Source organism: Podarcis tiliguerta, assembly GCF_965153285.1.
Source record: "Podarcis tiliguerta genome assembly, chromosome: 8".
Lineage (NCBI taxonomy): Eukaryota > Metazoa > Chordata > Lepidosauria > Squamata > Lacertidae > Podarcis > Podarcis tiliguerta.
Window position 1 is genome coordinate 52,963,370 of NC_139541.1, and position 24,998 is coordinate 52,988,367.

Consider the following 24,998-nt stretch of genomic DNA (forward strand, 5'->3'; position numbering starts at 1 on the left):
TTTTATTGTGTTATTTTCTTCCGTAGTGGGTCCTGCAAACCGCTAAATGCTTTCTATAGGGTAGGAGGCACTGGGGACGGGTTAATGGAACCAAGAATGTGGTGGCCTGAAAAGTTTGGGAACCACTGATCTAATAGTTCTCCTCCTTGCAGCCTCTGCCCTCGTGCAGATCCAGCAGTGCCCCCACCAAACACACTTTATCCAAAGACAAATGGCAAAGGTGCCTGAACTCACAGTCGCAGACTGTTGCTGGGTGGCCTGGGATGCAAACCGAGCCACGTGGTTGATGATGGGGGAGAAGTTAGTTGGTCCGTAGAAGCGTATGTGAGGCAGGCAGGTGGAGTAGGCTTGGACGATGCCTTCTACACCTTTAGAGCAAAGTAAGAGAATGGGTGGTCAGTGCTGCAGACCCCCAAATGCACACAAATCCAGGTGTGAGCCCCAACTCCTGTCCCAAAGTTTTGATTTTGCGACCTTTGTGTTCCTGAAATAGCCTTGCAGCACAATCCCATCATGCATGTGTCTACTCAGAAGAAAGTCCAGTTGGAACTCATACCCCAGGTAAGTGCATAGAGGATCCTGGCCTAAAACTCACCCAAATGACGAAGACTTCTCTAATTGGGGGGTAGCCCTAAATATAGGTAATTAATTAATGACTTGAGACAGTCTCATCCGCATTGTTGGGTGGCGGTGGGAAAGAATCTTATAAAAGAAACAACCTTTTCAAGCTTCTTGTCAAGCTGCTTGCAGGGGGCCTCCTGCTCGGCTCCATCCGGAAGTGTGTGGGGTTTTCTGTCTCTGCATCCCAGCTATTTATTCCTCGCCCCGTTAACTCAGGTGACCCTTTAACCTATCACTCAAGTAACATGTACGAACACCTACTAAGGCTCCCAGGCTGCTTCATGTCTCTGTGAGAGGTGGAGGCTGCTTTGGTTGCATTTCCCAGAGAATTCACAGACGACTCCCAACAAGTGCTGCTAACTAGAACCAAACCTCTATGCTTAGAGGCAGCGTAAGTTGAGAGGCAGCATCTGGCTAGTTGGTATCGGAAGCAGGAAGCTTCACACTAATCCAAAAAGGCAATTGGAACTAGAGAGGAAGGAATCTGTCGATTTCCCTTTCTCATTTTTCCAGTTTGCAGTGATTTGTTCCCAGTGAACATGTGTCAATATTTAACATGGATTTCTCCTAATATATACCGTATTTTTCGCACCAAAGGACGCACCGGACAATAGGAAGCACCTTGTTTTAGAGGGGGGAGAACAAGAAAAAAAAAATCTCCCTCTCTCTGCCCAGCGCCCCTTCAGCGAAGCGGCAGGAGGTGCTGCGCAGAGAGAGGGAGAATTTTCCCCCTCTTGTTTTCCCGCTCAAAACAAGGTGCCGTTTAAGGTGCGTTCAGGCGGCTACCTTGGAAGCCTGGAGAGCGAGAGGGGTCAGTGCGCACCAACCCCTCTCGCTCTCCAGGCTTCAGGTTCCTTTCAATCTGCTCTTTGGGGCTGGCGGGGGGAAGCCCACCACCAGCCCCAAAGAGCAGGTCAGAGAGCAGCGGAAAGGCGCAGCGGAGAGGCTGCTGCCATAGTCGCACGTCACTTCTCCAGCTGGGAGAGGGTCGCGGGGCTATGGCTTCTTTAGCCCCACACACGCTCTCCCAGCTGAAGAGGTGGCGTGGGGCTAAAGAGGCTCCTGCTATAGCCGCCCGTCACCTCTCCAGCCGGGAGAGGGTCACGGGGAGCTTCTTTAGCCCCGTGCGCGCTTTCCCGGCTGGAGAGGTGACGGGCGGCTATAGCAGGAACCTCTATAGCCGCCCGTCACCTCTCCAGCCGGGAGATGGTCGCGGGGGGCTGCTTTAGCCCCGCGCACGCTCTCCCGGCTGGAGAGGTGACGGGCGGCTATAGAGGTTCCTGCGCGTCACCTCTCCAGCCGGGAGAGGGTCGCGGGGCTATGGCGTCTTCGCTCCATAGGACGCACACACATTTCCCCTTCATTTTTGAAGGGGAAAAAGTGCGTCCTATGGAGCGAAAAATACGGTACATTTTTTTTACTAATATACACACATTTTGCAAGCAACTTTCCCTACCATAATGCATTCTGTATGTAATTTTCACTAATATATGCATTTTGGTACACATTATTTGGTTGGTCAATGGCCTCACAGAATTTTGAGGGGAATGCATTTTGATGGGTAGTTATGTTTGGATATGCATATTGTTTCGGGAAGTGCAAATTGGGTGGCTTCTTAGTGAAATGCAAACAGAATCAAATCTCTTCCACCTCCCTAGCCTAGTTGGAACACCTAAGGCAGCTTCCCCTGGTGTCCTCCAGAAGTTGTTGGACTACAACTCCCATCAGCCCCAGCCAGCCAGGGCCTTATATCATTAAAATTTTTTACCCTGGGGCTCTTCTTTAAGCATTTTGTACACCCCACATATAGTGCTATTTTAGTCTGGATACTTCTGTGGTGGAAGCTACTTAGAGGAAGTTTTTGTGTCTTTTCAGAAGGTGTGCCACCCCCCCCAAAAAAAAAATCCTCTCAGCTTTGCACCCCCTGCATTTAAGACAGAATGTGTATATTGCTCTACATGCAGAAAATGCCTCAGCAGTGTAGAGAAATAAAATATAAAACATAGTACAGATTTTAAAACAGCATTCAAATTTAAAAGCCAATGAATTAAAGACAGCAGAAATAAAATGAACTGTGCACTTACCGAGGCAAAAGGGGTTTGTAGGATTGAAGTTAATGGCAAATTCGTGCGAAACCTGGAAGACGAAGGTTGAAAAAGAAGCAGTGGGGATTAATTTTACTCCTCTTTCCACCCAAACATATTGCAAAATGTAGCTGATACCCAAGTTTCAGGATGTGTTTCCTCCAAGATTCACCTGAGCATTAAAATTAGGGGAGCCCATTCTCTCCACCCTTCCCCAAAGACTGCCTTGTGGCACAAGGGCGCCACACCCATTTTTGCACATCTGCTTGTCCACTGAATGTATGTAATGATGGCGCTAGCAAGCAATTCATGTAACCCAGGGCTAGCTCCACCAAGCCTCTTCTTTCACTTCAGTGGGAGAGGTGAGAAGAGGAGCTCCTTCCATCAGCCCTGAGGGAAGACCAGCTCTATCAGGCTGGGCCTCCAGCCCTTGAGCAGCTTCCATTCCAGCGAAGCAAGAGGGCTGGGGACAGGTCCTCAGGTGACACAATACAAAGCATCGTGATTTCCATAGATGACACTTTCTTTTCCCAGACTTGCAGGCTCAGGGCCCTTTCTCCCCATGAGCAAACAATGAATAATTTGACATAGTCTCCCCACCACCACCACCAAAAGTTTGCACATGGGAGGGGCCTTGACAGATGGCTGCAGCCACAGCCTCCTGGGTGCCCCCCCCCCAGTGCTTTGGGATTTGAATTCGTTCCCTCTCACAGCCCCTACAGAGACGACTTCTTGAGGTCCCCTTCGCAAAGGCCTTTGCATTTCAAGATGTTCTCTGACATTTCCAACATGGTTTTTTTTATGTGCTGAATATCTTATTCATATCAGTCCTTTGAAAGCATCCTGGGGCACCATGGCAACAAGAGCATCGGGAGAACAAAGCATGATTTCTATGTCTCTTATCTTTAATAGTCATCTCTGCTCTGGTCCTCACTGTAACAATAGCCATGTTTGCAGTTTGTTATCTGCAGTCCATGGAATATGCAGATAGCCACCACGAGGTTATAGATATGGTGGAAATTAAGAGCAGGCATTCTCAAAAGCAGCCAATATGTATCTATTTTTTTGGTATGTTCTTTTCACTAATGCATGTGTTTCTATGCACACTTCACCTCAGCCTATGTATTTCTGCACACATTACTTGGCTAAGAGAACTGCAATGCAAAATTTTGAGAAACGCGAACTCTGAAATGTAGCTGTGTTTCAGTTTGTGTATTGTGAGGTAGGTTTACACACCATCCCTGGCCAGATCCCCCACAAAGTCACAAGCATTGTTATATGTGAGAGATTTCCGAAGCTAAAATAAACCTAAACCTCCTGAATGGTGGTCTGGTTTCCTGCATGGAAAAGGTATTGAGTCATCCTGTTCTTTGGCTGGAAACTAAATCAGGCTTATAGGCTATTTAGATAAAATAGACCTGCCTCTCTGAAAAGCAAACAGGTGTTGTTTTTTGTTTGGTGGGTGGGAAAAACACCTAGAAAAGTGTATCAATCACTGGACCCACCTGAAACATGAGGAACAAATGGAAGTTATGTGTCCTATTGACAGGTTCTGAGCATAAATTTTAGGCCTAGTTTCACAGAGCTACTGCGCTTGCCAGATCTAATATGCAGGGTTGGGAGTTTTAACTGCAATATCCAAATAGATGACAATTAGGCCTGTCAATTAATGTTTCCAGTGGCTCCATTCAGGCCACATCACAGAGCACAGATCTGGGACCCCACAGCCTGGGGTGCTTATATTTTGCTATAAGCTGCACAGAGTGGCTGGGGCAACCAACTCAATGGGTGACATATTGTTTTTGTTGTTGTTACATTTAGTCAGTCCTTAGGACACTGAATAATGCAAAAACCAAAGCAAGTGTCTGCAAAGGTGTTTTGACTTTTACCAAAGACATAGTCTAGTTATATGCTACTATGAATTTAGATATTTAAGGATGGAGTTTTTTGTACTGAAAGAAATTTTATGTCTGCTAGACTGTTTACTTCTTATTTTACTTCATTAATTGGGTTCCAACAGATCACTTTCCCTTTTTCTAAATCATTAGACAACAGATCCCACATGTGATGTGGTGCAAGACAAAGGAAGCTGCCCACTCATGTACTCATCACAGCGGTGGGCCTTTTGAGTGTTCAGAGACCTGGCGTTTTTATTTTCAGTCTCTCCAGTTAAATGGCTGGCAAATGTTTATTAAAGCTTTCAGTGATTATTCAGACATAATACTTGCAGTCCTAGAAAGTAGAGACTCACCCAACACTCTGCTCAGGGGTGAAAAACAACCACCCCAAAATGCAAACCTTTGGACTGCCATTTTAACTTACTTCATCTAAAAAAAGAAAATCATCTCAGAAGCAAAGTTGCACGTCACCCATCCTAATTCCTCCCATTAAAATGTCAGCATTTGATTCCTCCTCCTGCTCTCAGGAACAACAAATTGGTCACCTTCAGAACTGAAAGATGTTTACTGCATTCATTGTAATGGGGGAAATGACAGACAAATGTAATGTTTAATGGTGAAGAAGGGGGATGACTCACTCTCAAGCAGCACATCGAGTGCTTGATCCTGCACTTAATGTCACTGGCACCTTGATATAGGGTGTGCACCACTGTATTAATAGCAAGAATAATGTGCACAGTGGGAGAGTTACTGGAGTATTTAATCATTAAGGTAGCACTTGAGACCAAGTGAAGAGGCTCCAAGAATCAGCAACCATGCCTGGACACCAGCAGGGCATGCAGGATTCACACCAACTGTGGAGGTGCAGCATAGATGCCTTTATGGGCAGGGCAGATTCCCGTTTATCAATATTGCAGGTAAAAATACATAAACATCTAATAGCACTGTCATAACATTTATTTAGCCATGTATTTATTTCATTAATCTATTTTTACTTTCCGGCAATAACATGCCCTCAGAGCATCTTATAAAGCAAAGCGCACTATTACTGCTCTTGCAATCTTTAACATTTTGTAGTCTGGCTTTCAGAGAAAAGATTTTGGTTCCTAACCCACATTTTATGGCACAGGTTTCCTTTTTGGCTGGTCATGGATTACCTCCTCTGTCTTTGGAGTTGTTGTGTGGACAACCGGGACATTCATGCCCTTCTTATTAGGGTTGGCAGTGACTCCTAATGTTTGACAGCCATTGCAGTCATTCCCAACCACATGAGTGACACCCAGTTGTGCCCATCTGCTAGCAGAATGGACTTTCATTCATGTAATGGGATTCTTCTTCCCCACCCCCTGGGAACACCCTCAAATATGTTTCAGAAGCAGGTGGGGAAGGTGTCAGGAGCTACAGGGGAGAGATGAGAAAAAGGGAAATCTTGCAGAAACTCTGGATATCAGCTTAAGTTGATATCCAACAGTACAGACCTGTAGCAGTGAAAGGCATGGACTGCTCCTCACCCATCCAAGCTTGGAGGGCTGAGGCAGAATTGTAGTTTTAGCTGATGGATTCTCTAGCCTAGCCTAAACCTCTGAACAAGCAAACACACCTTCCTCTCTCCTTATCGCCCTCTCTTTTCACTCCTGCCTTAGAATCCCCATTTCAGACTCTGTTCCCCAGGATGCTCTGAATGCTTGCCACGGGGCCAGCTGTTTGACTGAGGCTCCATTCCTACACTTATGTAGGAGCCTGCCCCACTGAACTCAATAGGATGTACTTCTAAGTATAGAACTGCACTATTAGAATCAAGAAGGAAACCCTGAAAGCTTTGTTCCACCTAATGATATATACACACACTGTAAGCATGGAAACGTCTACAACAATAGGATCAGATTTACCTTCCAGTCTGGGGGGAGCTGGGCACCAAATCCCAAAGCAGGAAACATTTTATCTCTGCAAAATAATCAGAAAAAGGGGGGGAGGGGGAAGCAAGGGAGAAAGTAAGTATGGACTTAGCCAAGGCTGCACACTTCCAGCACCCACCTGTAACCCAAATAAACGATATTGGTTCAACAAGATATGCAGAAAACTACTTAGGAGAGATTCCTGCTCCCTGAGTACTCACCCTGATTTATTCACATGAAGCTTATGCACAGATGAGACTATATTCAGTCTTTTATTGTGCATTCCTTCTGACTTGTTTGCTGGGAAGTTATACAAGAAGGAGCACCCATCCCAAGTTACTTTCTGCAGTGGTTATATGCCTTTCCATTAATCAGGAGGGGAGGGGAACCTCCTGCTTATGGGCCAAATTAGGCCTACCAGGCCACTCCATTTGGCCAAGCCACACACACCTGCCCAGGTGTGGGGCAGGTAAAAACCTGGCTCAGTCAAAGGGGGAGGGTTGCAGGCACTGCTGATCAGCCTGCAAAGCCCTATGCAAAGGGTTCCAGAAGGTGATGTGTTTGCAAGGCCTCACAACTAGCTTTGCAAGACGCGTGTGGTCAAACTTCACTGCCAGATCACTGTGTTTCTCTACCATCATGAGGACTACAAACTTTAGAGAATTACACAAGCCACATGGAAGGGACGCATGCAGGCGTTAATCCTCTCCCCTTTTAAACAATTTTAAATTGTAAGCTCCTTTGGGAGCCAAACATGCCTAATAAGTGGAATATAAATATATAAGCCAAGAAACACATTGTTTTGGAAAGGGCACTTTGCCACACGCTGGCAATCTGTCCCTGGCTTAAGGCAATTTGCAGAATTCCAGGGGGAATTTAAGAATAGTCAGGATGATTCAAAGCAAGCTTCCCGTCTTCCGTATCCTGTCACCATCCAGATGTTTTGGGTTGCTGAGAGCCATAATCTAAAACATCTGGAACACCTCAAGGTAGGGCAAGGTTGATCTAATCCAACATCCTATTTCCCAAATGGCCAGCCAGGGGAATCTGGAAGATCACAAGCAAGGCATGAAGGTGGCACAGGAAGATAGGGCTGTAAAAAGCTGCCTTTTGCCAAGTTAGTTATATTGGTTTGTCTAGCTCACTAATGTCTGCACTTACTGCCAGTGGCTCTTTGGGGTTTCAGGCAGAGTCTTGCATAGCCCTATGTGGAGTTGCCATTGGTATTTGTGTGTGTGTGTGTGTGTGTGTGTGTGTGTGTGTGTAGTTTTTTTGGGGGAAATATACATATAAAACATAGCGATTTCAAACATTAAAATACAGCGTTCTTCCGAACTCCTTCCATGGGTTCCATCTTTAAGATTAAATTTACTGCATCTTTTACCCTTATCTAGCTATTATATAACCATAATTATCATTAAATCAATTCCACATTACAAGTGTCTTTACATCCCTGCCAAAGATTTTAACTGTTTACAGTGGTCTTTTAATTAAATTACGAATTTATTCCAGTCTTTAGAAAATACTTAATCTTCCTGGTTTTGGATCTTTCTAGTCAGTTCCACCATTTCCGCATATTCCATCAGTTTCATCTGCCATTCTTCTTTCGTTGGTATTTCTCCTTCCTTCCATCTCTGGGCTAGTAGCATTCTCGCTGCCATTATTGCATACTTAAAAAGTCTTTTACCTGCCATTGGAATTTGAACCAGGGACCCCTTGCATGCAAAACAGTTGCTCTACCACTGACTGGTGGTCCTTGTGTTGATAGACATCTGATGCTTCCCCTCTGTGTGCATCTTTTGCCTAATAATAATAATAATTTATTATTTATACCCCACCCATCTGGTTGGGTTTCCCAGGTGTACTGCTTCTGTAGCTGGAGGTTCCACCTAGCTGTCATAGCTAACAGCTCTTGATTGATTTCTTCTGCATGAATTTTCTTTTAAAATACATAAAACATCTGAAGCAATATTTAGATCATCCCTTCCAGACAGAGCCTCATGAGGGAAGTGGCACTTACGTGTCATAATCTTGTATTATCTGCCCCACTGCCCAAATAGCTGAGAGGTATTCATTTGTTCCCATGGGGTTGATGTAGTGCAAAGACGTGGGGTCCCGAGGATTCCCGTTGGAGGCTGTGAAATCAATCCCGACCTGCAAGGAAAGATCAGCACCACCTTTACTATAGCAATGCCCTCCTGTAGTAGCGGCCACAGGGGCTGGACAAGGCTGCTCTTCTCCACGGGTTCCAAAAAACAGACCAGTAAAGTGGCATTCCCTGGGGGAAAGAGTTATTTATCCCTCCCTTTCTACAACAGGGAAATTGGGGTTCTCCCAATGTTGCTGGACTCCAACCCCCAGAATCCCTGACCACTGTCCATGCTGACTGGGGCTGATGGGAGTTGGAATCCAACAACACCTGGAGGGCCACTGGTTCACCACACCTGGAATGCCTAAGGTGTGGCTTGGATCCACTTCAACAGAGTGGCCATCTCTTCCTCGAAGGGCTTTTGGGTCCATCCACAGCTAACTGGTCAGGGCAAAAAGTGGACCTTTTCAATACTATTTCTTAGTACTGGTTCTTCATCGCACAGGTCCCTCAATGCCTTCTGGAATGCCTCTCCTGATATGAACCTTCCGAGACCCTAAGATCCTAATGATTTAGCGTTACATCTGAACAAGGCCACATTCTCGCCAACCATCCTCTCCTCTGCCTCCCTCAGCTTCCTCTGTTGTCTCCACTGTGCTGCATTTTAAATTGTAAGATCACTGGGGCACAGACCTCTCTGCTACTACTTTGCAAAGCACCGTGTGCATTGGTGGCACTATCTGAATAACAACCAATCGCTGGTCCATGGCGTCCAATGTTACTCAGTGGATCCTGACGGTGCCATTCCACAACTCAAGACCTGCTAGACGAGCATCAGGAGAAATCCAGAAGCCTGTCCAGCTAGTCAAGTTCTGAACAGATGATTCCAGCCCTCTGTGCTGGTTTATTTGGCTTCCAAATGAACCATTTCCTCCTTTGTGCCAGCAAACCTTTATGCAATAGTTCAGCTGTGTGCGTAACATGCTTGTACTCATTCCCGTTCCTATGGCAACGCCTCCTCCCTTCCTCTTTATGTCTCTTTAGACCAAAACAACAAATACGGAAAAAAGAATACAGCCTGCATTTGTGTGTTTGTGTGCATAGACACAACATTCTTGGACACTGCACTCGAAAAAATAAGTTTGAAGCAGCAGGGGGCGGGGATACGGGTTCAATACATTGGATGAAACAAGAGTGGAATTTAAAGGCCCTCCACTCTTCCTGAAGTAAAGATTCCACAAACGCACCTGTGCAGAATGAATGAAAAATCTCTCATTGCATATACACCAGCAAATGTCTAAGGTGGAGAAACACAGAACATTTAACCCAGAGGTCTCAGGAATATTAATACAGGTCAGAACAGTGGGAAAGCATTGGAAATTCTGCTAGATAATAAAACAAAGCTAGGATCTGCTTCTTAGATTAAAGCGAGCAGCAATTCAAGTTACAAGAAAGAAGATGCCAACGAAACATCAGGAAGGACTTTCTGAGAGTAAGAGCTGTTCGACAGTGGAATGGACTCCCTTGGGAGGTGGTGGACTCTCCTTTCCTTGCAGAGGTTGGGTGGCCATTTGTCATGTATGATCTAGTTGATATTCCTGCAGTGGAGGGGTTGGACTAGATTGCCCTCTGGGTCCCTTCCAACTCTACATTTCTATGATTCTATCATTTGGCAGGCCCAAAGCTACATCTGCCAAATCTTCAAGTGCGCCAATAGAGACATTTGCACAAATTTGCAGCTTATACATGCATTTGCTAACAGGCTACTGTGGGATGAGGTGGCCTTTGAGGTACTGGGGTGGTCTTGAGCTGCATAAGGTTTTATAGGACAAAACCAACACTTGGAACTGAGCCCAGATGCTAATTGGTACAATACCCCAGGGGCATCCTGGGCAGCAAAGATGGAGCTGTTCTACAGCCACTGCCAGCAGAGCATGAGTTTTAAAAAATCCCACTCACAAATGGACAGAGACCCGCATCTCATTTTTTTCTGGATCTGCTAGAGACAAATTTTTATTCCAGTAAACATATGATTCAGCTTTCTAGGCTTGCTCTAAAGGTTTTACTGGTTTTAGCTGTGTTTTTATCTATAACTACATTATGGTTGTGGGGTTTTTTGGTTGATCTTAGCTGTGCTTTATTGACAATTTTAGAGTGTACGCTGCTTAGAGAGTTATGTGTAAGTTGTTTATTTTTAATCATTTCTTTTAGAAAAAATTATAAACAGTTTATAAGAAAAAGAGAGGAAGAGACCAGTAGCACAATATGCCCCCAATCCATTTGAGTAATTTCAACTCCCAAATCCCCCTCCTCCAGCAAAATAATAATAATAATCTGTGAAAACGGGTGGTGAATTTGGCTCAGCCTTAGTTTTGGCCCCATTACCGAAAGCTTTCTGCCTAAGGGCTTGACCAGGTTGCTCTGTGATATCCACATTGAAAGGCAGCTCCTAGACATTTTGCTGATCTTCCTGGCAGATTATGGCCAACATTAATGAATATCTGTGTGCAGATGCATGTATTTAAACTGAGATTTCAGATATCCTGCCTCCAGAGGCAATATGTCTTGGGTCAGTCCTGTCTGACTGAGGCATCAGTCTTCATTTGATTAAGAAATGAGGTTAGTAAGCAAGCCTGCAAAATGAGCCCAGGCAGAAAGTGGCCCTAAATGAACTTGGATTCATGGGGAAATTGATGATTAATTAAATTAAATTTTTGAATCTCTTCCCATGAAGGCATCTTGAAGCGATCAACCATTTTTTTTAAAAAAAAAGAATCAGCAGTAACAATTTCAGATCCAATACAAATTCTAACTGAGGCAAAAACTGATGATGTGTGCTGCAAAATTCACCCGGCGTTGGGGGTTTTCGGCCAAATGAAATGTGTTCATTGCTTTGCAATGTTGCTTTCCTTATGCCCCGTTGAGCTGGATTGATGTCAATCGTTCTGCTGTACCTCATGCCTCGTTTGCGATCGCAGCCAGGGGCTGATACAGGCGGCTTGCTCTCCACAGCGCTTACACTGGAGTCGCAGACTCCTCAAGGCTACCCTGATCTCCCGGGATCTTTTTAGGCCTGTCATTTGATTAAGTCCAAGTGAGGAGAGGATGCAGAATGGCACATTCCCAAACGAATTCACTTCACCTCATGCTTATTATAGCGCTTTGTGCACAAAGAGGCAAAGATCCTTACCGTAAACATTAACTGGCAGCCCCCAAGGATATAGTCCAGGAAGGTGTAATCTCTGGTGATCTGAAAAGGGAATTCAAATGGTTAGAAAGGGGGGAGGAAGGGAAGTAATATAAGTGCATTTTCAGAAATCTCTAAACATTTATAAGCAGAAAGAAGAGAAGAAGAAGAAGAGTTTGGATTTGATATCCCGCCTTTCACTCCCTTTAAGGAGTCTCAAAGCGGCTAACATTCTCCTTTCCCTTCCTCCCCCACAACAAACACTCTGTGAGGTGAGTGGGGCTGAGAGACTTCAAAGAAGTGTGACTAGCCCAAGGTCACCCAGCAGCTGCATGTGGAGGAGCGGAGACGCGAACCCGGTTCCCCAGATTAGGAGACTACCGCTCTTAACCACTACACCACACTGGCTCTTGAAATTATAAGGCACTTTTGACCATTTGTCCCTATGGAACTAAGGTCCTTTTAACCATCAAAATTTCAGAAGCAATATGATGGCTGGTAGTAAGTATCAAAGAGAAACTGCCCATGTGTGCACTGCAAAAACTAGCTCCATTGCATTCAAAGTTCGATCTGTGGCGAGTCCAATTAGAAATGCAAAAGATTGCTGAACACTGCAGTCATCAAGAAGAATACTGAGCATGTATGCATACATACACCACACCTCCTGCATCAGGACCATCCTGGCAAGAATGTTTGCTGCTTCTATGATAACATTTGCATAGAATACCTGAAGCAGCACACAGTGTGAAGCAAAGATGCATCCACCAGAAGCCACGGCCAATAGCAACCTACAGCAGAGGGTGCCAAGGGGATGTCCACTTGTTGCTGTAAAACTACAACTCCCATCAGACCCAGGGAGCATGGCAAATAGTTAAGGATGAAGAGAGTTGTAGTCCTACAATGCCTAGAGGGCACCACGTTGGCTATTCTTGCCGGATGGAAGGGGAGGGGGTCATATTAGAGCATCTGCTTTTCATACAGAAGGTCACGGGTTCAGTCTCTAAGCCGGGCTAAGAATGTCCCACTTCCTGAAACCCTGGAGAGCTGTTGGCAGTCAGTGTAGACAATGCTGAACTAGAAGCACCAACCGTCTGGTTCCCCTTTTTGTAGCATCTCTAGAAGCTTAGAAGAATCTCAATGTCTTCCCTCCTCCCCGTCCTCTCTCATCCCTTCTACTCCCCTTCAAGCTCAGCGTTGATAGCTTCCCTTTCCTGAGGTCACAACATTATGCAAATCCAGCAACGGTTGTTTTTAAAGTTAGAATGAACTAACCATAACTGCAACTTTAAAGATTATACAATAATGCATTTCTTCTAGGGAAAAGCACCGGGGGGGGGGGGGGGAGGAGAGCTTAATCTTCCCCCTGCCTTGCTTACAAATCTGTGGGAGAAAAGAACCCACCATTCCAATTCACCGCCTGTGAAGAAAATAATGCCACCGGCTTTTCCTTCCAAGAAGCAGCTGCAAGAGTTTTCATACATGTGTTTTGAGCAGCAACACATTTCGCAACAGCCTCACCCAACCCAGCGCCCTCCAGATGTTTGGAATCGCTTCCAGATTACCTGTTTAATGAGCCTTCCCCTGATTTGCTTGAGGGAGGCTGGACAACGTTGTATCAAAGCACTGTCCAATGTTTTCCAGCATTTTCCCATTCCTCCCGGTCACATGCCTTATTGGGGAAAAACTGATCTTCTTGAGGAAGTGGGTTTATTGCACATGACCTCCCAGTCTGTACTCACTTTGCAGGATTTCACAATGATGATTCCTGAGTTCTTGTAGCTCCTTTTCTTCTTCTGTTTTTTGGGGTTAATGCATTCAAATTCTACCTATTTAAAAAGGAAATGGAAGGAAGACAGGTCACAACAAACACAAGAGATCCTGAATCATAGAATTACAGAACTGTAGAGTTGTAAGGGACCACAAGGCTCCCTGCCATGCAGAAATCCTGCACACAACTGGTTCTCATTCTCTCAATGCCAGCAAAATGCCACAATGAGCCACGATTTGTTAGGTTGGGGAACTGCACCACTCAATACAGAAAAGTGCACCTTTGGAAGGTTAGCTGCATCTGGGTCTGCTTGCCAGTTTGGAAACTGCAAACTACATCAGAACATGGGACGTTGCCCAAGACCGACCACCTAGTTCAGCATTGTCTACCTTGAATGGCAGCAGCTCTCCAGGATTTAGAGCAAGGAAGTGTCTCCTAGTAGGTTCTGCATTAAAATGCTCCCTTAATTGAATTTCTCAACCACCGTTAGCTATGGATGCACCCAGACGATGGAGCTGAGAAAGCCATTCCCTTCTGGTCTTTAGAGCCTGGTGTTTTGAATAAAAGAGCTGCCTGGGTTACTGACAGCAGGTAACTCCATTTAGAAGCACTCAGCACTTGACAGAAACAAAAGCGGAAATGGCAGATGAACACAGCAGTATTCCAAGTCCTTTTTTATGTGAGTGTGTCTTTTGGGGGGTGAAGGATGTTGATTACTCATTAAGTAAACAAACGTGTGTTCCCATTTTATTTTTAAGCTTTTATGTAGAAGCACCCCAGCTGTCTCTCTGAAAGAACCTTTTCTTTCCACCTGGAGCATGTCGATAGAAATGCACACATTCGTAGGAGGCAAAAAGGAAGGTCTGAAGTCAATATGTAATGATTGTGAACAATTGTGAACCTGACCTACTGGGATTTTATCAATTCACAGATCGACCTCTACTGCTCACTTTGCTCTGGGTGACACCAGTGACATAACCTTTAGACCACTAGATACCGTATTTGTTTGCTCTATAAGACGCATTTTTCCCCTCCTAAAAAGTAAGGGGAAATGTGTGTGCGTCTTATGGAGCGAATGCAGGCTCCATGGCTTCAGCTAAAGCAATGTGAAGCCTGCGGAGCACAGCGGGAGTGCTCCCGCTGCGCTCCGGAGGCTTCGCATTGCTTTCACTGAAGCCAGGAGAGCAAGAGGGGTCGGTGCGCACCAATCCCTCTTGCTCTCTTGGCTTTGCTTCACTGGAGAGGCGCTGCACAGCTTTCCCTCTCTGTGCAGCGCCCCTTCAGCGAAGCAGGAGGGGAAATGGAAGGGCCTCCGTTTCTCCTGCTGCTTTGCTGAAGGGGCACTGCGCAGAGAGGGAGAGAATATTTTTTTTCTTGTTCTCCCTCTCTAAAACAAGGTGCGTCTTATGGTCCGGTGTGTCTCATAGAGCGAAAAATACGGTAGTCTGATCTACCTGAAATGGAAGAGAATTCTCTAATATCCTTCAATATAAAAGGTCTCTGAACATAATAGGGAAAAACTGGCACTTTATTGAGCTTTTATAGACATCCTCTGAGATTTAAAAAGCTGCCTTATGCCAGGACAGACAATTGGTCCATCTAACTCAGTACTGTCTACACTGACTGACAGCAGCTCTCCAGGGCTTAAGGGCTTTCTCAGACCCTGCCTGAACCTGCCAGCGATTGAAGAAGGCACTTTCCCCATGCAAAACATGCTCTGAGCTATGAGAATGTTCACAAACATTTGAATAAATCCTACAAGGTTGATAAACAGGTCAGATGAGGTGTTTTTTAAAAACACTGTAATATAATTACTTGCCATTACAAGCATTTGGCCAGGTATCAACTAAGCAAACCTTATGCATTTAATAACATTTCAGAGACTGATACAAATAAAATTTAAAAAAACCTTTTAAAATCACAATCTGATGCAGAAGAAAGCTGCCATCCCTATGATAATCAGCAGAATTTCCATCGATCATGCGGTGCCTGAGTGAGAATTTTTGCTGCTCTAAATGTAGCATATTTATCAGTGTCTCTGACAGGAAGAGCAACTTATCTCGGAAAATCCGTCTTCAAAAGTAGCAATGGGTAGGTTTTTTAAAAAATGAAATCTGCATGCCCTTCACATTCACGTATCAAGTGACTAAGACCTTCAAGGGTCTGAGAATTACAAAATCCAGCTTGACTTCTAGGGATACACTTTAATCTGGCTCTCCCATTCTGCAAAGGGTAAAATGTTTGGGCCTTTGAAAAAAAACTGTTCTTAGTTTAGCATCTTAGTTTAACATCCATCCAATCACTTATATAACTGGGTGTGCCATAGGTAGGAGAAATTATAATAGCAGAGCCCATAATCCTGTGGCCAACCAGATGCCCTGATGGGGAGCCCCAAGCAGGGCCTGGGCACCCCACTTGTGAGTCCTAGTGACTAATATTCAGGTGCATACTGACATAGCCATTGATAGCCTGCTCCTCCATTAATCCTCTTTTAAAACAATCCACATGGGTGCCCAACACTACCTCACGTGGGAGCAAATTCCATTAGTTAAATGACTGTGTGGAAAAGAAGTACTTTCTTTGACTGTCAACGTAAAGGCTTGCTAATGAGCGAGAGGTTGGAGAGAACTGAAAATAACAAACCAAGAGAATGCAAGTAAAGGAACGAAGATGGCACATCGATCCAGACAAAGCAGAATCATGGAATCATAGAACCAGAAGGGACCCGAAGGGTCGTCTAGTCCAACCCCCCTGGCAATGCAGCAGCGTAGGGGAACGTGAGTTATGGAGGCAGCAACAGGTTGTGTTTTTGCTACTCGTCCACACAGACAGCAGTACAAAACCAATAAAGGGGGGAGTGGCCTTGTACATTGTAATGGGGCCTCCTACTGCCGCCGTGCGATTTCTGTTCTCATCCTGAGGTAAAGTTCTTAACCCAAAGTACTACTTCCAGGTTAGCGGAGTCTGTAACCTGAAGCATTTGTAACCCAAGGTACCACTGTACTGAGTCAAACCATTGCATCTAGCTCAGTACTGGCTACACTGACTGGCAGCAGCGACTTTCCAGAGTTTCAGGCACCTGCCTGGAGATGGAGCCTTCTGCATGTGAAGACCTGCTTCTTGCCTTGCAGGCCTTTATCCACCTGGCCTAGGAGGGGAGGGCTGTGATTGACTCCAGCTGCAAAAGCTGAAGATGCTGAACAGACTCCCGTAAGGGGTTGTTGTTGTTGGGGGGTGCCTTTAGTGACATTTTTGGCTATTTGGTTGTGCACTTTTTGATGTGTTTTACTTACTGTTTATGGCTACTTTTGTTATATCTGTAATGATGTACATTTGTTCATGCTGTAAACTGCATTGTGCATGGTTTGAACCATGGAAAAGCGCCATACAAATAAACTGTGTGCGCATGTATGCTCCATCGCTGCGCTATGGCCCTTCCTGAAACCTTGTTGCAGGCCTGCACAACCACCACCCTGCCTCTGAGCAGGGAGACAGCAAGGTCACCTCCATCAGGCTGGCTGGGAGGAGGCCTTGGATGATGAAGGCAACGTCCATGTTGGTTTATATGGGGAGAGGCGGTTCTTCTAGGAGAGGACTCTCTGCTGACACATCAGAAAACCACTACAAGACAAGGCATTACTGTGCTAGGTGGACCAATGGCTCAGCATAAAGAGACTTCTTCTTCTATTGTCATTCTTCTTCTTATGACTACTATTACAACACACATACATCCCGCCATGTTTCTTACATCACAGAACTCAACATGTAATTCTCAGGAGGTCTCCCATGCAGGGACTGACAAGCCCCAAATCTGCTTAGCAATGTGAATTTAGGAATCTGCCTTGTAATGTCTGTCTATCTCAGTCTTGTCTACACTGTGGCAGCAGTTCTGCAAGGTTTCAGGCAGGGAATCTCTCCCAGCCCTACCTGCAGCTACAATGCCTTCAGGCCAGAACATTTTCCTATTCTTCACATCCAAAGTGGTTCTCTAGAGCTTACCGAAAAGGCATCTTGGGCTTCGCACATCTTGGCAACGGAAGTCTGGAACTCCCCGATGAAATCGTGGCCTCCGTCGTTGTCGTAATCATGACATATGATCTGGTGGGAGAAAAGGGAGAAGCAGAGCAGTGAGTGGGGTTTTTTGTTTTTTTTTAAAGAAGCAAACAGGTGTCCTCATGTTGCCTATTGCTGGGCTGCCCATTAAAGAAGCCTGAAATTGAGCTGCACATTTTTTGTGACAAAGAAACTCATCTTTCTCGGAAATTGGATCGTTTATTTTTTTCCAAGAATTAGAACTAGGTGTCAGAAATAATGAGATGCTGTCTAGAAATAGTAATTACAGAGGAACAGATCCAATTAATGGATAAAGATGAAGGTTATGGTAACAAATATTGCTATTTCCAGAAACTTCCAAGAAATTCCCATTTGAAGACCTTAAAAGAAAAAGAAAACGATTTTTTAAATGTTGTAAATTACTCTGTGGAGGAGTGGAGTCCATGATTTCATAATCACCAGAACATGCTGTGCATACCCAACTTCACAATGTCTGGAAACAAAGGAAGGTTTTCAAACAAAAAGACCTAACATTTTCTGCTAGTTTACAAGCCTGGAAGCAGCCATTCTATGACTGGTACCTTCGGCACTGTCTCAAAATTCCCAAATGCCCTCCTGCACCCCAAACTGTTGGCAACCACTGAAACATAGGGAGACTTGGGCCCTTGGTACCTTTATCTGCCTTTCGACGTCTCCGTCACACAGAGATATTAAAGGCACAGTGAACGGCTTCCACACAGGATCCAGCGTGTATTTAATCACCTGCAATTTGGAGAGACAGGAGAAGCACAGGGGGAGATCATTTCACAATCAAGGCCAACACACCAAGGGCCAAGCTAGACACCAGGGCCGGCCCTACTATTGGGCAGAGCAAGGCAACGGCCTCAAGGTGGTAGATGCCGGTGGGAAGCAGCAGTTCCCGGGCCTTCCTCCCAAGTCCTGGGACCCTTGCTTTGTCCTATTGCCTCTCATCAGGTGGAGGAGACTACCACCCCACCAGCATGGGTTATTCAAAATGTGTACCAGAAATTGGTTCACTTACAAATGCATTTATTCTACCTTCCCCTATTTCTACGCCTGCAATGACTGCAACGTGCTCCCCATTTAACCTGCAAAGCCTAAATGATTTACAAATATAATTGCTTTTTTGATGTAAAAAAAGGTAGCCTTGTCTCTGAACTCACATCAGTAAGAGAGGATTGGCTTTGCATTGAAGAGTGAGGCAGGATTGGCCTCTTGTCAAGAGCAAGGCATTGCCAGTTAGAGCACGGATTAAGTGTTAATGTTAAAATGACTGTAAACGCTTCCCTGCAAAGGAGTGGAAAGGATCAAAGAGAAACTGCGATGTAAAACTGAGACTTCCCTGTGCAGAACTGTCAGACACTGGAGCACTGTGTGGGAGTCTCAAAGGATGCACACTTACAACCCAACATGGGAGAAAAATCACACAATGTGTCAGTCAACAATAGCACAAATCAACTGAGAAGGATAGGGCTCTTCCACACAACACTGTCCCTCCCTGCACAACTGCACCGCCATTGGCGCAAAGTGGACTTCTGAACCCTACACCGTGTAACACTTCTAATGCTGGTCCTGGCTTGTGTCAAGAAACTGTGCTTTAAGGTGACCTCCCTCCTCCACCCCTATTTCAGATGTAGCAAAAACCTGCAGAAAGTGAAAGCTTCCCATCTCTTCCTTGTGGACCCTCCAGATAAGGGGAGGGAATATGTGAGCCCAAGGCTAGTTTATGGTCACTTATGTAATGCTAAATGGTGCATTATATCCAAAAGGAGCCATTTTCTGCCTTCATGCCAAGAGCTCTTTAATATTTCAAGGATCATATAAGAAGGGAAATCAGCATTAAGGAACTCATAAATCAATGACACTGGTTTCTGCATAATGTATTTAGGATTGGCACAGAAGAAGAAAACAAATGTATTGATAATTGTCTCCTTGGAGAGTGTCTGTCTCTTTTCTGGCCTGCAAAAGAGGAAGGCACAGTGGTTTGTAAAAGCTCGGGCTTGGGTAGAATCAAAGAACTGTAAAGTTGGAAGGGACCCGAGGATCATCCAGTCCAACCCCTTACAAGGCAGGAATCTTTTGCCCAATGTGGGACTCTAACCCACATCCCTGAGATTAAGAGTCTCAATGTTTACCGACTGAGCTATATTTTTTAAGAAACTGCTTTCTGCCTGCTCTTTTCACACACAGGAACTGTATCTGCTTTGGGTCTTTTTCTTTTTGTCACTACTAACATCAATGAAGTCTTGGAGGGAGAAAAATTTGCTTAGGGGTGGGCAAACCGGGCTTTTGCTGCACCCAAAAACTAATATCTGAATGGGCCTGTCAATGAGCACCCAAGACATTTACTTTGAAACTTGAGGACAGAGGTTTTTTTCATTGCTCCCAAAGGCACTTGAAAGCAAGAGGTGTCTTAGAAAGTCTCTGGAGGGATTCAGCCAGGAATGTTAATACTAATGACAATATCCGTTCAGCTGTAAGGTCTGAAGCCCATGGATTCTGTCCTGCTAGGCCATGGGGGGACAAGACCTTCAGTTCTCACCAAAAACTCCAAAAACATTTATGATTTATGCCTTTTCCAGCAGCTCCCAAAACTGGAGAGGCACCCCTGGAACTGATTGCTGCTGTTTTAGTGGTATAGTGTTTTTTTTAAAACAGTCAAGATAACTACCTGGACACAGTTACCAAAAGCCAGTGCAAAGAGTCCCCATTCTCTCCATTTAGACGTAATCGTTGCAGTATAAAGAGCACTGCATAATTCTTCTTGGGCCATATTGATTTTTGCCTTTGCAATGCAACTCATTCTGCATTGGGGATGGGAACCTCAAGCTAGGGGCCAAATGCAGCTATCCAAACCTCCCTATCTGGCCCTCAGAAGTCACCCCAGCCACACACCCCACCAGCCCTGCTCTGTACCCCGCATAATTTTTCTGGGCTGGAAGGTGCCCTTGAACTGGATGCTAGTCCATATCAAGGGCTGAAGTGTGTTTGTGTGCAGAAACTAGGCTACAGTATACAACATTTACATTCTATGTTCCACTTATTTTTGTCTCTAGTCCCACCCACCTCTGGCACATGGCCCTCAGAACGTTGCCCAGAAGAGAATGTGGACCTCTGGTTGATAATAGTTCCCCAGTTCTGCCTTAAAACTGCTTTTCAAACTCACAAAAGCCAGTTGTTATCCCTTGCAACACAGACACACCCACTCAAGGTTTTTGAGGTGTTTGGGGACACCTCAGCTTCACTTTATTCAAAAACATCACCCAAAATATCTGGTCCTTGGCAGCATGGGACACGGACAGTGTGTGATCTTGCTGCAAAACACTGATATTTGCATCTCTCAAAGGGGGAGTTCATTGATGCTAACAGATGACCCTGCTTACCTCTGTCCTATGGACTAGCATCCATTTCCCATCGTCTCCTGGTTTATAAAACTCTAAAAATGGGTCTGATTTTCCAAACAAGTCCTGCAAGGGGGATGAAAGAGGGAAAAATAATCACAACGGTTATACAATTACCCCAGCTCAGCTGCCTCAAATCAGCACCAGGTAAGATAGCATTAGGAGGAGAGAGGAAGTCTTTCCCCTTAGGCTATAAATCAGAGGCACCCAATGTGTCTTGCAGGGTCCTCCCAGTACTACAATTTGAATGAATAAGAAATGAATGCCTGTAAATCTTAAAACATCTAAGCACAGGGTAAACAGTAGCATCCACAGATGGTCTGGTTTCCCCAAAGCAACAAATATTATTGGCTCGAAGCGGTCTCTTGGTGCTCACGCCGAAATGCAAATCCTCAACAACTTTGGCAGGGTTGCCGAGGACTGTAGTGGTTGGACTTGCACCCTCTACCTCCTCACTGTAGCGTGTTTCGTCAGTGGACTCCCCAACTGGTGTGTGGACACACCCCATCAGATCCCCAACCAGGCCAACTCTTGGAACCAGTCCTGTATTTAAAGGGCTCCCCAACAGCCATGGCCCAAACTAAATGATACTAGAGAGAACATGACTAATCTCTTAGAGTTTAAGCTGCTGAAAAGCAGCAATGGAGGCTGCAGTCAGGAACAGAAGAGCAGCAGGCAAGAGGGTCTATTAAACCCTTTTCTTTTGCTACTTTTACTACTATTGTCTGTGGGAAACTGCAATGCCATCCCAGGCAGCCTTCAGTTGGAGATGTGTTCTTGAACCGATGAGCATTCACAAGATAAATCCTAGGGAATTAGAGGGTGGGGGAATACATGAAGAGCAGAGGCATCTCAGAGGGGAAAAATATGCAACGCAGATCAAAAAAAGCACCAGGCAGTACGCTTATGGAAGGAGCCATCGACCTTGACTTGCACCACCCTGAAAACAAACTGTCTCTCCTCAGAGTTCTAGGGCTCTCTCTCTCTTTCAACAGGCCTTTCAGAGCTTTGCCTCTTCAAGGGCTGCTTGTTTTCAGTCCGTTTACATACTTTATTTATAGATGCACAGGGGTTTCTCAGAAGTCCATGCAGGGTGTGAATCTCTATTGGCACAGGGACTGATTATTTCGTTTATGCATTAATTCAAAGTCTTTTTTATATCATCCTTCACTCACAATCTGAAGGGAGGCTTACAAAAATAAAACCCTAAAAAGCAAATACTTTTTTAAAAAAATGTACAATAAAAGCTATGAAATCATACCGGCAACATAAAACAGCCAGCAGGATTAAAGTTGTATCGGTAAAGCTCAGGAAAATAAAAGGCTGTTTCTGGCAACTGAAAGGAGAGCTGGGTAGGAACCAGAGGCTAATCAACTAAAGGAGGATTTGTGCCCTCCAAGAGAAAGGAAAAGCCTATTTGAGACTCTTTGCTTCCATTTCCTTTGGCAAGTTTCTAGACCTCATGGTATGCAGGCAGGGTAGACAGTTAGAAGGTAAATGAACAGGTCTGGGAAAGGAGAGAATTTGTGTGCCTTATTAAAATTGGTGGCTCTTACACTCCTTTCCTCTACCTCTACTGCATCCCAAGCACAGTTGCCAACTGTTCAGCATTGGTTGAAAAGCCCTTTCGTGTCTGTGTGTGGTCTCTGCTGCACAACACTGGAGGACCGGGCTCCTGCCTTGCATTCAACACTGCGCAGTGCAATGTCAAAACAAGCATGTGTAACATCACCTAACTGGCTACATGTTGCATCCATATGAATATTTTTTTCTGGGGCGGGGGGGAGAAGCAGGACCCCAAACACACACCTTTTTATCCAGCTTCCTGCCTGCCATGCTAAGAGTGATCACACGGTTGTCCGACAGCTCTTGAGCTGCTATCTGGAAGACAAGAGAAAATTCCAGTCATTCTTCACACATTATATGTTTGAGCCCCCAAAGATGAAGAAAAACATAGCTTGTGGAAAAACACAGCTACAGGGAAGGGAGAGGGATGGGATGGCAGAATTTCATTTGCTCTACTGAAACACCAGCACACTTTGGCTCTTCTGTTCCTTATATTTTCCCCCATTCCAGCTGCTCATCATAGGATTTTTGTAACCAAGAAATCATGCCTGAGGTTTTTTTTTCTTTCCTCCTCCCTCCCAATCCCTTTTCTTTTTGTGTCATATGTTTTAGGTTCTAAATCTGAGGATAAGGACTGTCTTATCACTGGAATTTGCAAGCTACTCTGAGAGTCTTTTTTTTCTGGCTGAAGAGCAGTGTGGAAATGCTTTAATTAAATAATCATTCCATGTACTCCCAATGTTCAGGTGTGAGTGCTGCTGCTGCCTACGTAGCCAAAACAACAACAGCCATACAGAGCAGAGAGGTATCTGACAGGATTGAGGGAACCAAAGCTAAAATCTCTTTTATTTGAAGGGGGGGGACACTTTTGGGGGGTTGGGAATCCAAAAACAGTCTAAGGTGGAGTGAGTTTGCTCAGTGTCCACAGAATGCTGACAGACTGCTGCAGAAAAACCCTGGAAAACTGGATGGCAGGAGAAATGGAACAGAACAAACTGGTGCCCTGCAGACATTTTGGATTAGAATTCCCATCAGCCCTAACCATTGGCCATGCTGGCAAAGGCTGATGCCAACTATTGTCCAAAACATCTGGAGGGTAGATTCTGAAAAAAGAGAGAAAGAAAATAGTGCTTGCACATTTTGCTTCCTTAGGGTCTACAAATGTTAGAAATGCACTTTTAAAAAAGAAAGAAAGAAAACTAGGGACCTGGTGATTATCCAAGGAGGGGCAACTGCTCCCCCCCCCTGCAGCTGCTCATGTCAGTGGGGGTGTCTCTCCTCTGGTCCCCCCACTCAGATCTTGCTTAGGGGGGGAAATGACATTGACCACAACTGGAAATAGCTCTTCCCTTTGGGCTGCCGTTTACTCTCCAGCATGATCTGAATAAAAAGCAGTGAGTCAGAAAGAGCCTTTGTTGGTGGAGAGAGCACAAGACGAGTTGGTTAATTGCGCCTCTTCTTTACTCATTAGTGTCATGCGGATGCAGGCCCCGAAGTGAAAAAGCAAAGCTGCACGGGGCCGGAGTATATGATAGGACTAAGTCTACAGACTCCTTGAATCTTAACTTGGTCTTCTACAGATGCATGCAGAGCAGGTGACCAAGATGATCAAGGACCTCAAAGTTTCCTTTGAGGAACGGCTGAGGGAGATGGGGATGTTAAGCCTGGAGAAGAGAAGACTGAGCAGTGATGTGATGGTCAACTTCAAATATCTAAAGAGCTGTCCCATGGAAGATGGAGCAAGCTTGTTTTCTGCCGCTCCAAAGGGTAGGACCCCAACAAATGGATTCAAATGGCAAGAAAGGGGATTCCGATTAAACATTAGGAACGTCCTTCCATCAGTAAGAGCTGTTTGGCAATGGAAAAGACTCCCTCAGAAGGTGGAGGACTCTCCTTCATTGGAGGTTTTTAAATGGGGATTGGATGGCCATCTGTCAAGGATTCTATAGTTGCAATTCTATGATTCTATGTGGTCCAGCTTTTACCCCTATCTCTTGGGAAAGCGCAGTGTGTGTGTGTGTGTGCTTTCTGCATCTTTGGCAGGCTGATTCAGGAGAGCCAGCAGAGAAGTGACCACAGCACTTGCTCAAAAATCCAAATGTACGTTGCTTTGAAGTTGAGCAACAAGGTTGCCCAACTGCCTTGCTGTCGATGGCATGGGACTGGCTTTCCAGAGTCACCAGATTCCTGGGACCGTGATCTAGTGTTGAGCATCCTGGTTTGAACTGCCTGCAGTTCCATCCTCCAGCCAGCAGCTCTGCTAATCTGAGCAATAGGGTGCCCATGTGCGACGAGTGGGGATCCCTGTCTCAGAGCCTGGTGCTGAGAGACGTCTGTCACTGGCCTCCCTGCGGCTGCTCTGCTTTGGGGTTTATTTTGCATGAATAGGTGCTGAAAGGAACATAGGAGTGAGAG

General features: G+C 45.2%; 1 protein-coding gene and 1 long non-coding RNA gene across 2 annotated transcripts in view; one reads left to right on the forward strand and one right to left on the reverse strand.

Moving 5' to 3' along the window:
- Positions 1 to 24,998, reverse strand: part of CPNE2 (copine 2) — an 80,201-nt gene that overhangs the window by 4,128 nt on the left and 51,075 nt on the right. Inside the window, exons 5-14 of the mRNA XM_083452918.1 lie at positions 22,827 to 22,898; positions 21,000 to 21,083; positions 18,268 to 18,357; positions 17,542 to 17,640; positions 13,514 to 13,600; positions 11,778 to 11,837; positions 8,519 to 8,652; positions 6,493 to 6,547; positions 2,706 to 2,757; positions 235 to 368 (exon numbers count right to left, since the gene is read on the reverse strand). Of these exons, the coding sequence (XP_083309044.1) occupies positions 235 to 368; positions 2,706 to 2,757; positions 6,493 to 6,547; positions 8,519 to 8,652; positions 11,778 to 11,837; positions 13,514 to 13,600; positions 17,542 to 17,640; positions 18,268 to 18,357; positions 21,000 to 21,083; positions 22,827 to 22,898 (867 nt within the window). The remainder of the gene's footprint in view (positions 1 to 234; positions 369 to 2,705; positions 2,758 to 6,492; positions 6,548 to 8,518; positions 8,653 to 11,777; positions 11,838 to 13,513; positions 13,601 to 17,541; positions 17,641 to 18,267; positions 18,358 to 20,999; positions 21,084 to 22,826; positions 22,899 to 24,998) is intronic.
- LOC310683266 lies at positions 8,671 to 9,833 on the forward strand. The gene is made up of 2 exons (XR_014514339.1): positions 8,671 to 9,258; positions 9,632 to 9,833. It is a non-coding gene; the product is annotated as an uncharacterized lncRNA (long non-coding RNA).